Source organism: Bos indicus, chromosome 4, assembly GCF_029378745.1.
Source record: "Bos indicus isolate NIAB-ARS_2022 breed Sahiwal x Tharparkar chromosome 4, NIAB-ARS_B.indTharparkar_mat_pri_1.0, whole genome shotgun sequence".
Taxonomy (NCBI): domain Eukaryota; kingdom Metazoa; phylum Chordata; class Mammalia; order Artiodactyla; family Bovidae; genus Bos; species Bos indicus.
Window position 1 is genome coordinate 98,993,144 of NC_091763.1, and position 14,626 is coordinate 99,007,769.

Here is a 14,626-nt window from a genome sequence, read left to right on the forward strand (position 1 = left end):
TGAGAAGTAAAATATATCTTCTCCATCATCAACCTTCTCTTTCCATAACTACACTTTCTAAACATTTATAAATTAAAACTAAACTGTATCTGACCAAGCTTATTGTTTGAATAGGGTGGGATCGTGGGAGTGGTGCAAATTCAGTCCTGTTTGTGACAGAATAAATAGAGTTTACTTTATCTCAGGAAACTGCCATGGAATTATCCCTCCAAAATCCGTGTTTAATAGATTTGACAGAAGCATTGTTCTTTTAAAAAATGTGAAAAAATAGCAATTCAAAAAGAAATAAATCCCGATTCTATTCATTTTATTTCTACTGAATATCACCAACCATCTGTGGAGTTTTAAAAAAACATGGCACCCATTGGATAAAAAATTAGACATTTATCTCATCCAAACTGGAATCTCAAGAAATGTTTGGGAAACCTATGTCTCATCTGTCATTATAAACTACAGGTATTTATATAAATATAGATGAATCTCAGAAGCATACTACTGGGTAAAAGAAACTAATCACAGGATTCATACAGTATGATTATATAAAGTTCTAAGAAGGCAAAACTGAAAACCGAATTGTTTAGGGGAATATCTGTTGGGGTAAAACTACAAAGAAAAGCAAGAAAATAATTAAAATAGGAAAAAATCAGGCTAAAGGTTACTTGGAGGCCTTGAAAAAGAGAGGTGGATGGGATTGAAGAAGAGCATGTAAGGCGCTCCCGGGTGCTGGTGTGATTTAAGCTGGGTAGAAGGCACATGCTATTGTTTCGTTATTTTTCTTTTAAGTGGTCATGTACTTACACTCATTCATAGGTAAAATAGACTTCATGCTAAACATCTTTTTAATTTAAAATACCGATCCCAAACAACTAGAGTTCATTTTTTAAAACTTGCCTGTGACTATGTGTATCAATTCAGAAGTGAGTCTCTAAGCTTAGGAATCTGCCAGAGCAGGACCCTTCTGAGAACTGTGTTCACATAAGCCCTTAGCCATAGAAACCTGAGTCACAATTGGAACTCCCTGTACTCCCCGATACATGATCAATCAGACCCGGTCTATTTATCTGACAGGACGTCACAGTTACGATTCTAAGAACCAGCCTGCTCCAAGAGTGTGAGGAGGCAAGTGGAGAGATCTTTCTCCCACTGCCTGATGGTTGTTTCTTTCTAATGTGTTCTGCAACAAATGTTGCCCCATCATGGTCTGTGGTTATAGAAACTCCTGTGATTATGGCCGTCACCAGTATATAAAGCATATGGTAGACTGGTGATGATGACTTGTGGTGACAACATATATAAGAACCCTGAAGTGTGCAAGCACACAGTGTCTTACTACTGAGAACCGAAATATATGGCTGGTTTGCAAACTTAGTAATTCTCATATGTGTGTGTATGAGGAGATGGAGTGGGACATACCTTTCTTCCTAAGTAAACTTCTTCAGAGTATCATATCCCCTTGCATGCCAGCACTCCCACAAAAGGCATACCCTGACATAGCAATGAATCCTACAGTGAAATTCAGCATATTTTTACCTTCATTACCAGGAAAAAAAAAAAAAATATATATATATATATATATGTATATATACACACACACATTCTAAATGAGAGGGGCTTTCTTTCATTTTGGCCTGCATTAATTACTAATAGACCAATTGACTATTGGCTATTAATTCATTTCTAAACATATTCTGACCTGAAAATACTTTTATTTTCTTGATTTTTTTCCTCCACTGTAATTTTCAGTGCCTTTCTTTTAAGGAATCCAAGGAAAAACATTCAGAATTGGACCTCATGTGCATTAAATGAAGCCACAACATTTTACAGATACCACATATAAACAAAATCATATTTAAGAGCCTGGAATGTATCTATAAACCTCTTTTTAACTTTCAAATACACAATAAATCTGTAGAGCAAATATGACTCATTTCAGTAGCTCAGGATTTTTCCCTCCTGATCACAGCATTGCCCGAAATTTTACTGAAAACATTTGAGCAAGAATCGCTTGCATTTCATATTATGAAAAAAAAAATCACTGGGGTTTTTTGGTACATGGAAAACAATACTGAAAATATGTATGAATCATTCTGCCTCCTAATAGCTGATGAGTATATTTTCAGCCCAAAGGAGGTTTTAGCTCTAAGTTGGATCCCATTGTAAAACCCAGGTCAAGACAATGACATTGTCAGAACCAAGAATGATGGAAATCAAAGAAATGTAATTAAGAAGTTGGCCTTTGTGGCTAAACCCCAGGCTGTCTTCCTCCTGAGTCTGGCCCACGTGGGGAATGTACAGCTGCGGAAAACTGGGGGCAAGATCACGTTTGGGGTTGAGTATCTCAGTTACCACCTGGAATCTTTTTCAGCCAGCACCACCTTCTATCAGATGACTCCTTGCATGAAAGCAGAGTTATGGAGGGATACAGGGAGATGAAAGCTGAACTTGGGGTTCAGCTAAGTGTCTACTGGTCTGCAACTCACTGTGAATCCACAAATGATGAGCTACTGGTAGAAGTCCTTCTTTCAGGTAGCGAATTTATTTGTTCTGTTGGAATTTTAGTTGCAACATTCTCTTTTTGAAGTAGAAGAATGTGGCAGAAACAATCAAGGGACAGAGAGACTTGGAAATTTTGATCTGAATGAGCTCTCTTTAAGTCTTTTGTACACAGGCCTCATTTTAGTGCCTTGAGCCTTTTGTTTTCCCCGAGGTTTTTGTCACTTAATCAGTGGGTCTGCATGTGTGCTTACCAAGAACAAGGAATACTAAAGGATGGAAAAGGACTTGAAGGGGATAAGTCCAAGTCTGTTCAGTGGCATTCTGGTAATCTTCTATATACCAGTGGTTCTCCAGCAATGAAATTACTGAGAGAGTCCCAAGTTTATATCCACACCAAGTGTTTTCTGTAGTCTGATAAATAATTTTTTAAGGTATGAAAAACTGTTCTCCAAATATGTATTAATATACTGCTTTATAAAATACAGATTCCTTTCTATACAGTGTTGAATTTATAGGCACTTTATAAGACATTTTTAATAGATAACAAATGTATAAGCAATTGCCATAATATTTTATTTTTTCTTGATATTTTAAAGGGATTCATATTTCTCAAGTGTTACTAACTACTGCTATAAGATATGGAAAATTAAATCTTTTCTGTAGTGCTCTTAAACTTTTAATAAAATCAGCCCTCTCATAAAAATAGTTATTATTTTTTCTTGTTCTATTTTTAAACACAGTTTCCTGATAAGAGATCTTGTTAATAAAATGTTATTGCCAGAATTTTTACTTGAAAGTTTAAGGATTGTGTACTAGATTTCAAATCAGAAAACAGCCAAAAAAAAAAAAAATTTTTTTAAGAAAAAAATCAAAGGAGATTGAGGGTAATATTCTAACTATGGAGAACATGGGGTTAAAAAAAAACTCTAAACTGTAGATGAAATCATAAAAAGAATTTTGCCAGTGTTGAGCAAGTCTTGAGAAGTGTTTGTTGGAGAAGATGGGATTCAGGGGACGTTGGGGCAGGCTGACAGCTAGTGGCTTGCTCCAGTATCTGACTGTGGAAGTCTCTGCCACTTCCTCTTTCATCTAGTATACATTTAGACCCTAGCCCAGCCAAATGTAAAGACGCTGAGTCCTCAGTGGTTTCATTATTCGCCATGTCTGCAAAACTTTTATTTATTTGAACTTTCTATCTAAAAGGCACAGCTCGTAACATGATTACCGTGTTACTTGAATACACTGAGGCAATAGAAGTCTGGTGGTAAAGACTTAAAAAGTCTTTGGTGTGAAAGCCACAGCATTCCAAGAGAGTTTTCCCAGTGCATAGATCTGTTTTTTCTTATAATATAACACCAGGATATTTAGGCAGTGGTTCTGGGAATGGAAGAAAAGCCAGTCCTTTCTGCTTTTTTCATACCACTGACACAATCAAATAACATCATGTCATTACTATTGACTTTTGAGATTGGTCAACACTTATTCCGGAGAAGGCACCCCACTCCAGTACTCTTGCCTGGAAAATCCCATGGATGGAGGAGCCTGGTGGGCTACACAGTCCATGGGATCGCTAAGAGTCGGACACGACTGAGCGACTTCACTTTCATTTTTCACTCTCATGCATTGGAGAAGGAAATGGCAACCCACTCCAGTGTTCTTGCCTGGAGAATCCCAGGGACGGTGGAGCCTGGTGGGCTGCCGTCTATGGGGTCGCACAGAGTCGGACACGACTGAAGTGACTTAGCAGCAGCAGCAACACTTATTCATACACACACACACACAAGATCGTCTCTCTCCCAGACATCTGATGTGCCATTTTGCTGCCCTCAGCACTTGCCTTCCTGTGGTAAGATCAATCACGCCTTTCTCCAAGTGTTCTCTAAAACATGAGGAAAGGCAGTTACTCAGTAACAAAGTGTAATGCTCCAGAGTAAACCTGCTTACACCTAGGCTGGGTGGGAAAGTCATGGATTCTGGTTAATTGAACATTTCATTTAATAAGAGGTGCTTTACATATCACTTGAGATTTTGTTATTGTTGTTCAGTTGCTAAGTTGAGTCCAACCCCATGGACTGCATTTGCAACCCCATGGACTGCATTCCCCAGTCTTCCCTGTCCTTCACTATCTCCCAGAGTTTGCTCAAACTCATGTCCAGTGAGTCAGTGATGCTATCTAACCATCTCATCCTCAGCTGGCCTCTTCTCCTTTTGCCTTCAATCTTTTCCAGCATCAGGGTCTTTTCCCATGAGTTGGCACTTCACATCAGGTGGCCAAAGTATTAGAACTTCAGCTTCAGCATCAGTCCTTCCAGTGAATATTCAAGGTTGATTTCCTTTAGGATTTACTGGCTTGATCTCCTTGCTTTTCAAGGGACTCTTGAGTCTTCTCCAGCACCACAATTCAAAAGCATCAATTCTTCAGTCCTCAGCCTTCTTTATAGTCCAACTCTCACATCCGTACATGACTACTGGAAAAATCATAGCTTTGACTATATAGAATTTTGTTGGTAAAGTGATGTCTCTGCTTTTTAATATGCTGCCTAGGTTGGTCATACCTTTCCTTCAAAGGAGCAAGTATCTTTTAATACCATGGCTGTACTCACCATCCACAGTGATTTTGGAGTCCAAGAAAATAAAAATCTGTCACTGTTTCCACTTTTTCCCCTTCTAGTTGCCATGAAGTGGTGGGACTGGATGCTGTGATGTTAGTTTTTCAAATGTTGAGTTTTAAGCCAGCTTTTTCACTCTCCTTTTTCACCATTATCAAATGATCATTTGGGATTACTTGTTTTTAAATAAAATGCATTTGATTAAAACTTTAATAAACATATTTAATCTTTCTCAGATGATTCAGAGGAAACCCACTGCTTGTGAATCATCTGGGAACATCAATTATCTTTGTAGCGTAGGATACAGTAGACTGGTTACTGCCAGCATCTGCTGAAGTTTCACAGAAAGAACAAATGGATTGTTATGCTTTCATTGCAACCCACTGGGTGGTTAGGTGTGATTTTTACTGGTCAGCAGCATCTCAATACATGTAAATGTGGTGTGTGGAAAATCAGAAATGTTAACATTTTGTCTTTAACCAAAGCCTAAAGCAGTTGTGCTATCATGTGGGTGTATTAAGGATGCTGTGTTCTCATCTATCTTTTTGAGTAAGTTTTTATTATGGTGAAATTAACACTCACACGTGACATACCTTTTTGGAGGGCAGTTTGTCAATGTGTATCAAAAAGCCTTTAAATGAGCATACTCCTAAACTCAAAAATTCTAACTTTTGAGAATATTTGCTAGATAAGTAATTGAACAAGTGGTAAAAGTATATCTGTAGTGAGGTCGGTCCTTTGCAGCATTGTTTATAAGAACATAAATTTGGAAAAAGCTTAAATGCCCATCAGTAGAAAACTGGTTAAATAGATTATAGTACACCATATACATATATTTACTACATACATCCAGTCAAAGAATACTGTGTTGCTGTTGAAAATTATATTTTGCTAATGTGTTAAAATAGTAATAAATAAGGTAAATTAGAGAAATTGTTTCTAAAATAATGTATATATCATGATCCAACTTGGTTAAAAATTAAAATGTCTATGCATGCATAGTTCTTCCCTGGTGGCTCAGATGGTAAAGAATCTCCCTGCAATGTAGGAGACCTGGGTTCGATCCCTGGGTCAGGAAGATTCTCTGGAGAAGGGAATGACAACCCAACCCATTCCAGTATTCTTGCCTGGAGAATGCCACGGACAGAGGAGCCTGGTGGGCTACAGTCCATGGGGTCGCAAAGAGTTGGACATGACTGAGAAACTAACACTTTCATGTAAAGATAGGAGAAGTTCTGGTAGGTTGCATTGAATATTGATCATATTCATATCTGAGGGGTGTGATTAGGAAACTGATTTTTACTTTCTCTTTTATACATTTTTAAATGTCTGGTTTAAGAAAACAATAAATGCATGTTACTTTTGGAGCCAGAAAAAAATTTAACAATTAAGTTTTCTCAATTTTGAAAGAAAAGTAATAAATCTGTGGTAGTAGTATGAAGGGTAGTTGTCATGGGAGAAGCCTGAAAGCTAAGCAGCCACTGTGTGCTCTGACCTTGGAGAGCTGGTGTAGGGAGGCTCACTTTCAAAGAATTTCCACACATATCAAGTCATTTGGCATGGACACAATTTCACGTATAAAGTCAACTGATATGTCATTGAGCCAGCAACTGGGCACATTCTGATTCAAAATACCATGAAATCATTTGTCTCCTTTTTTGTTTTTAACTTTGAAAACAATTTTAACATGTTTCTTTATTAATAGCCATATGTATTAAATAGATAACTAATGAGAACCTACTATAGAGCACAGGGGAAAAAGGAAGGTACAATCTGTAGGACATAAATGAAGCTAACCTTAAAAATACATCCCAATACACATTGCTATGCTGTGCTGTGCTTAAGTTACTCAGTCATGTCTGACTCTTTGTAACTCCATGAACTGTAGCCCGCCAGGCTCCTGCGCCCATGGGATACTCCAGGCAAGAATACTGCAGTAGGTTGCCATGCCCTCCTCCAGGGGATCTTCCCAACCTAAGGACTGAACCCAGGTCTCCCACATTGCAGGTGATTCCTTACCATCTGAGCCACTGGAAAGCCCATGAATACTAGAGTGGGTAGCCTATCCTTTCTTCAGGGAGTCTTCCCAACCCAGAAATCAAACCAGGGTCTCCTGCATTACAGGTAGATTCTAAACCAGCTGAACTACCAGGGAAGCCCCAATACACTTAGGTACAGACAAATACTGTTTGATTCCACTTATATAAGAGATCTAGAATAGTCAAGTTCATAGCATCAGAAAGTACACTGGTAGATGCCAGGGGCCGGGGGTGAGGGGATGGGAAGGGAGAATTGGGAATTAGTGTTTAATGGGGACAGAGTTTCCGTTTAGGAAGGTGAAACATTCAGGAGATGGATAATGGTGAGAGTTACACGACACTGTGGATATACTTAGTGCCACTGAACTAACTGTACAGTTAAATACGGTTAAAATAGTACATTTTATATTATATTTTACCACAACAAAAAACATTAAAAATAAATAAATGTCCTCAAAAATCTAGCTCTGGCAATTGTGTGTCCTAAACAAGACTCTACCGATGGAATGTAATGGTAAATTGTAAGCAAATAGGAAAAGGGGTACATCAAGGCTGTATATTGTCACCCTGCTTATTTAACTTCTATGCAGAGTACATCATGAGAAACGGCTGGGGTGGAAAAAGCACAAGCTGGAATCAAGATTGCTGGGAGAAATATCAATAACCTCAGATACACAGATGACACCACCCTTATGGGAGAAAGTGAAAAGGAACTAAAGAGCCTCTTGATGAAAGTGAAAGAGGAAAGTGAAAAAATTGGCTTAAAGCTGAACATTCAGAAAACTAAGATCATGGCATCTGGTCCCATCACTTCATGGCAAATAGATGGGGAAACAGTGGAAACAGTGGCTGACTTTATTTTTCTGGGCTCCAGAATCACTGCAGATGGTGATTGCAACCATGAAATTAAAAGATGCTTACTCCTTGGAAGGAAAGTTATGACCAACCTAGATGGCATAGTCAGAGAAGGCAATGGCACCCCACTCCAGTACTCTTGCCTGGAAAATCCCATGGATGGAGGAGCCTGGTGGGCTGTAGTCCATGGGGTCGCTGGAAGTCGGACACGACTGAGCGACTTCCCTTTTGCTTTTTACTTTCATTCATTGAAGAAGGAAATGGCAACCCACTCCAGCGTTCTTGCCTGGAGAATCCCAAGGATGGGGGAGCCTGGTGGGCTTCCGTCTCTGGGGTTGCACAGAGTCGGACACGACTGAAGCAACTTAGCAGCAGCAGCAACAGGCAGCATATTGAAAAGCAGAGACATTACTTTGCCAACAAAGGTCCGTCTAGTCAAGGCTATGGTTTTTCCAGTGGTCATGTATGGATGTGAGAGTTGGACTATAAAGAAAGCTGAGCACCAAAGAATTGATGCTTTTGAACTGTGGTGTTGGAGAAGACTCTTGAGAGTCCTCTGGACTGCAAGGAGATCCAACCAGTCCATCCTAAAGGACATTAGTCCTGGAAGGGACTGATGTTGAAGCTGAAACTCCAATACTTTGGCCACCTGATATGAAGAGTTGACTCATTTGAAAAGACCCTGATGCTGGGAAAGATTGAGGGCAGGAGAAGAAGGGGACAACAGAGGATGAGATGGTTGGATGGCATCACCAACACAATGGACATGGGTTTGGGTGGACTCCAGGAGTTGGTGATGGACAGGGAGGCCTGGCGTGTTGCGGTTCATGGAGTCACAGAGTTGGACATGACTGAGCGACCTAACTGAACTGAACTGAAGCCGTATGAAGTAAGAAGAGACAGTGGAGATGATCTGGTTGTTCAAGGTCACTCCTCCAATGAGGATTCTGAGATGAAGGAAGACTGAGTGTGACCTGGCCAAGACAGATGGCAGATCTAGGTGGTGTCAGAACTAAAAGCCAACAGCCTCCACCATGAAGCTCATTGGGTGCGTGGGAGGAGACAGTAACATCTCAAATTGTTCAAGTGTAATGGGAAATTAAGGGCTTCAAATGAGATTCCATTTTTAGGAGATGGGAGAGTTTTGTTTCTGGCATAAAGTGTCCCATATGGAGCTTTTATGTGACTTGCTTGTCTTGGAAAAGGAAGGCCCCAAGTAATAGCCAAGACCTCATGGCTGAACCAGAGATGTAGAAAGGCAAATTAAGACTTTCTGTTTGATTAGCTTGGGAAGCCATCATTAAGGACTCATTCTCCCTGCTGTGGTTAAAGTTGTCTATTGAGAAATAAGCCAAAGGAATATGAAGCCAAGAATCTGAAGACTGAAGCCAAACCACTGGGAAGGGCTTTTGACTGCAAGCTACAATGTGATTGAATTAGAAAAGAACATTTGAATCTTGTCATGCTGTCACCTCGAATTCAACAAGTCTAAAATTGAACTCATCTTTCCTCACAAAGCAGCTCCTCCACTGCACTTTCCTATTAACAACAAAATACTACACTGTAGCTTGCCTTACCACAACACAACCGTGATTTCTTTTGATTATCACCCACTTCCAGACAAGGCAGTGTAACACAGGTTAATCAAAGAGCTGCAAGCTAGGGAGAGACCAGTTGTAGAAACCAGGTTTTCTGAATATTAATCTAGTTATCCTTTAACTGTATCACACTACCCTTCCCTCCATATTTGTGGAAATAAACCAGTCAGCTTTATAGAATTACTAAGTGACAGTTTATTTATACTGGCATTTGAATTTTGCACACCAGCACATTTTAGCAAGTATGAAGTCAGAGTTTCTTAAGTAGCAAAGAGCAAACCAACCAACCTTCAGAACTGTTCATCTTATTTTGTAAGATACCTAGGTCCAAAAACATTCATAGCATTTGTATTATTGAAGTCAAAAGATAAAGTACTGGATCTAAAAATACCTAGTTTGTAAACCCAACAGGAGCAAACTTCATCTGCCCTGTTAGGTTTGTTTTGTTGGTATAAATTGTATGATTTCATTTGTAAATTATTTTAGCTTAGTCATGATTGATAGGCATGTCATGTTTACATATCTGCATTTCTATTTGTAGATATGTAAGTAACACTGTTAAAAAAAAAAAAAAAAAAAGCACGTGAACTCCAATGTAAAAAGCAGTCTGGTGCACAACGCAGCTGCATCCCAACCCATGGAACCATCAGGTCACCCAGCACTGCCGTGCCTTCGCAGCGCTCTGTATCTCAGCCATAGCCCTCCCTCCAGAACAGCCAGGCTAACCATGTAGGCCTTCTCCTTTTGAGTCTGGGCATCTGCTGCACTCCAGCTCCAACTCATCACTTGGAAATAAATATTAGAGGAAACATATCTAACTAGTGATTCCGATTGTATAACTTCCCTAAATAGCTCTTTGCTTCAGATTAATCCAGGAAGCTAAATATCACATATGCCTGTGAAACCCTCTCCGCCTCTTCTACTTGCTGTTCTTGCTGCTGTTGTTCAGTCTCTAAGTCGTGTCGGACTCTTTGTGATCCCATGGAGTGCAGCACGCCTTAGCCCACAGGTTCTATCTAAATACACACCTGTAGGCTCCTGTGAGGTGCCCCAGTGTGAGGGTGGTGGGACACTAAGGCAGTTTTAGAACAAAGGAGGGGGCCATCGAGGGCACTGCCAATGGCTCAGTGATAGAGAATCCACCTGCAATGCAGGAGACATAAGAGACGCAGGTCAGATCCCTGGGTCAGGAAGGTCCCCTGGAGGAGGAGATGGCAGTCCACTCCAGTGTTCTGGCCTGGAGAACCCCATGGACAAAGGAGCCTTGCAGGTTGCAGTCCGTGGGGTCACAAAGAGTCGGTCACAACGAGCACACACACATATCCATAGAGGGCCCTGCCCTGAGTGTGAAGCCTCTTCTCAGTTGTCAATGAGACCTTCTTTCTTCCATGAAAAGGAACTACAAGGGAAAAAATAAATCCAAGCAAAGAGGATATCCTGCTTTGGTTTTTAGTTAGCTATTTGGCTTGTTAATGCCAGATTCCTGGCTTGGTAACATAACTTGATTCTTTTCTGACCTTTGTGAAAATGTATCCACAAATAATTCATACAACATGCTGAATCTTTTCGATGAGTGTTTTGATTACTTTCAGTTCAATTCTTTGGATTTCTGCTTCTAAATCTTTACTAATCATCAGCTTAGTAAAGAAATCTAAATAAGCTAACCCACAGTCTTCAAAGGCAATTGCTGTTGTATAAATTTTTTCAGTCTAAGCTGTTATTTGATCATTGTCAATTATCCTCTGTAGCTATTGGACTAATGCTTTTCAGATATTTAAAAGTTTAAAAACTCATCAGATCAGGTCTCTAAATGTTAAGAAACAGAACCGTCCTCTTAGAACTCTGTGGTTCAGTAAGTAGTCACGTTCAGGGTCGATCCTGCCAAGAAGCTGGTAATGATGGTTGGCATTTGGCTCAAGAGGTGGTGTTTTCAATGTTGCAGAATCGCCTACCAGAGGAATGACGATGACGAGGAAGAGGCCGCCCGGGAACGGCGCCGCCGCGCCCGACAGGAAAGGCTGCGGCAGAAGCAAGAGGAAGAAGCCTTGGGGCAGGTGACCGACCAGGTGGAGGTCAACACCCAGAACAGGTACTGTCCTCTTCGGAAGGGCACATTTCTCAGTCGCTTCTTAGCCAGTCTGTTGAAAGAAATGTGTTGGGCGAAGCACTCCCTTCTCAGCCCAACTCAATCTCTTTTACTCTCTCTAGCTTGTTTAATTCTTGTGCGGCCATTATTGGCAACTCACCAGACTGGACAGTTGATCTGATTTAGACATCAGGACACCAGTACTCCTTTCTTCTCACCCCCTATCCCATCCCCTAAACAAACCCCAATTGAAGGATATTTTCTTTGTAATCTAGTAAAATTTTTATTTACTAAAAATCACGGGTCATATTCTTAAATAAGGAAAACTATTTACATTCATTCTTTAAGGTATTGTTATCTGTTCTGAACTAAAGATATATTAGTTTAATAGTCCTCTGCATCTACCAGTAGCAGAGAGAATACTTCAATTTTAAAAGTAGGCATGAATTGCAGATGTCTTATTCTTCCTAATATACACCCTAACCCAGTATTCTCTGTTCTCGGTAGTATTCTGCAAGGTGCAGAATCCTGTTTGATTTAATGTAGTTATTCAAAGAAGCTTATGAGTTTAGTACTGCATTTTTCCCTATACCAGTCCTGGTGGAAATCAGGAAAGTTGAGATCTCTTAGTAATAAGTTCAATTTCTTATAACAAGTGTGTGTTAGTTGCTCAGTCGTGTCCGACTCTTTGCGACCCTGTGGACTGTGCCCGCCAGGCTCCTCTATTCATGGCATTCTCCAGGCAAGAATACTGGAGTGGGTTGCCATTCCCTTCTCCAGGGGATCTTCCTGACCCAGGGTCTCCTGCATTGCAGGCAGATTCTTTACCATCTGAACCATCAGGGAAGCCCTCGCTTCTTCTAAAGGGACTTTTAAAAGTTCACACATACAAGGTCACATGGTGCATTATGCTAATAGTTAGTATATGTCATGTATATGCTCCAAGGTACAGAAAAGATGAGGATGTTTGAGGGGGAATGGAGCAAAAGATAATTTGATTTTAAAATTATGGAACGGTTACATATAATGAAATCATCATATAAGATCTTTTATGTGGTTTTGGTTTTAGATTCTCTTATTTTGTGCATATTGGGAGGAAACTGTATTTGATCTACATTCCCCTTCATTCAATCTACATAGAAAATTCTGAAGGGAAAGAGTTCTGACCTCTTTAACGTGAATTTCAGTGGGTGCACAGAAGGTTTCTGAAGGCAGTCGCGAAAATGCTGGCAGGATGACTCAATCAGGAAGCTTCTTGGTTAGGTGGACAAACAGACCTCATCCCTCAGTAAGTACCTCCTAATTAGGGAGGGTGTATAGCCAAGAGGTTGAGGTTTGTTCTTTGGGGTTCACCACCTGGCTTTGAATCCCAACCTGACCCTCCCTTCACTAACTATTTTTTCAGTTAAATGGAAATAAAAATTATACTTTTGTTTAAGGCATGTCATTAAATTTAAATGAGATGATAACACATGTAAAATGCACATAATAATCTTGGCCATTATTAGGAAGATGGTAGCAGAATCTTATAAATCAGAGCAGTATGGTCATCACTTCCTTTTCCATTTTTGAGCTGAGGGAGATAGGAAAAAAAGAGTTTAAATAACGACATTTTACATTTTAAGGCCTTCCATGAATCTGGCTATTAGGGAATAATCAACAATGCCATAAAAAGTTACTGGTGCCTGTAGTTTTCTTGCTTTTAAAATCTTGCTCCTACTTGTATTTCTCTTCTTTCACAATTTACTATTACTAGCTATTTCATGCTATTGATTGAGTACAAATTCTTTTTTTTTTTTTTTAGTAGCTCATATTCATGTAATTTACCTCTGACATGAAGAATAAGTATTCTTCTTGGGGCTAAGCAACTGTAATTGGTACTCAGCTTCTACTGATAATAGCTATCCTGATTTATAAATAGCAAATAGCAAAAAAAGATTCAGTAGAATCTGTTATTTCTTAAGAGTTCTTTAAGCCAACTAGCATTTTGGAATTTGGGGTACCTCTTAAAAATTATTTAAATTCATTTGGTCCAAATGCCTCACATACATAGATTTTTCCCCTTAAATTCTAAGCTATTTGCGTTTTCAGAGAAGTTTAACCCTTATGTGTCTAATTCATCAACATGATGCCTTACAGCAACAGCGAAGGCCAAGAAAGTTTAAAATCTAGCCTCTACTCTGCCATTTCTTATTGTTAAAGGTGAAGTGTGTTTTTCCAAAATTAAGTGAACTTGAACTTCAAAAGGGCCAAGGTTGGTATGAACCATGAAATTTGATGGAGTTTCAAAACACTGCAAGACATACTTTTCCAACTCTGGTCACAGTCCTAGGATCACATGACTAGTTGTTTCCTGCAGTGAAGACCGACACGCCTGGCTTGGGCAGTGTCCAGCCAGCATCCCACAGTAGTGAGCATGGTGATGGACATGCTGCTGTTTGGATTTTAGAGATTTTCTCTTCTTATTTTATAAACATCAAATCTAACTGTTCTTTGTCTACTCTAGAAAAGAAGGGCAAGAGACCCTTTCCTCATGGAAATCTTGACAAAGAATGAAGATGGTATATTATGTATATATTAGTTAGAGCAACATCAGCTGCTTTAACAATGATTTCCCAAACTGGGTATTTCTGATTGGTAGAACTTGCCCCCTATCTTCTGTCCTCTTGCGAGTCTATCAACCTCAGGGGCTTTGGAGTCCTCTGATCTAGCCAGCAGACAGAGATTGACAAGGAAGAGAATGTACCTCTGCTTCTTATTTGTCCTGGCCTGGACATCACACTTCTACTCATACTTCATTGGAATTATTGGTCATGAGGCCCCACCCAGGTGCAAGGAAGAAGGGAGGGTTAGGCAATGACTTGATGGGCAATGACTTCCTGTGACTAAGGAAGGAGGAGCATGAATCGTGGTGGACAGTTGGATGTCCCCACCGTGGGGGTT

At 39.9% G+C, this 14,626-nt stretch overlaps 1 protein-coding gene across 6 annotated transcripts in view; it reads left to right on the plus strand.

Moving 5' to 3' along the window:
• CALD1 (caldesmon 1) overlaps nucleotides 1–14,626 on the plus strand; it is a 205,095-nt gene that overhangs the window by 151,954 nt on the left and 38,515 nt on the right. For all 6 annotated transcript variants that reach the window (XM_070787336.1, XM_070787340.1, XM_070787341.1 and 3 more), the window contains one exon: nucleotides 11,540–11,686. In XM_070787336.1, coding sequence (XP_070643437.1) covers nucleotides 11,540–11,686 — 147 coding nt within the window. The remainder of the gene's footprint in view (nucleotides 1–11,539; nucleotides 11,687–14,626) is intronic.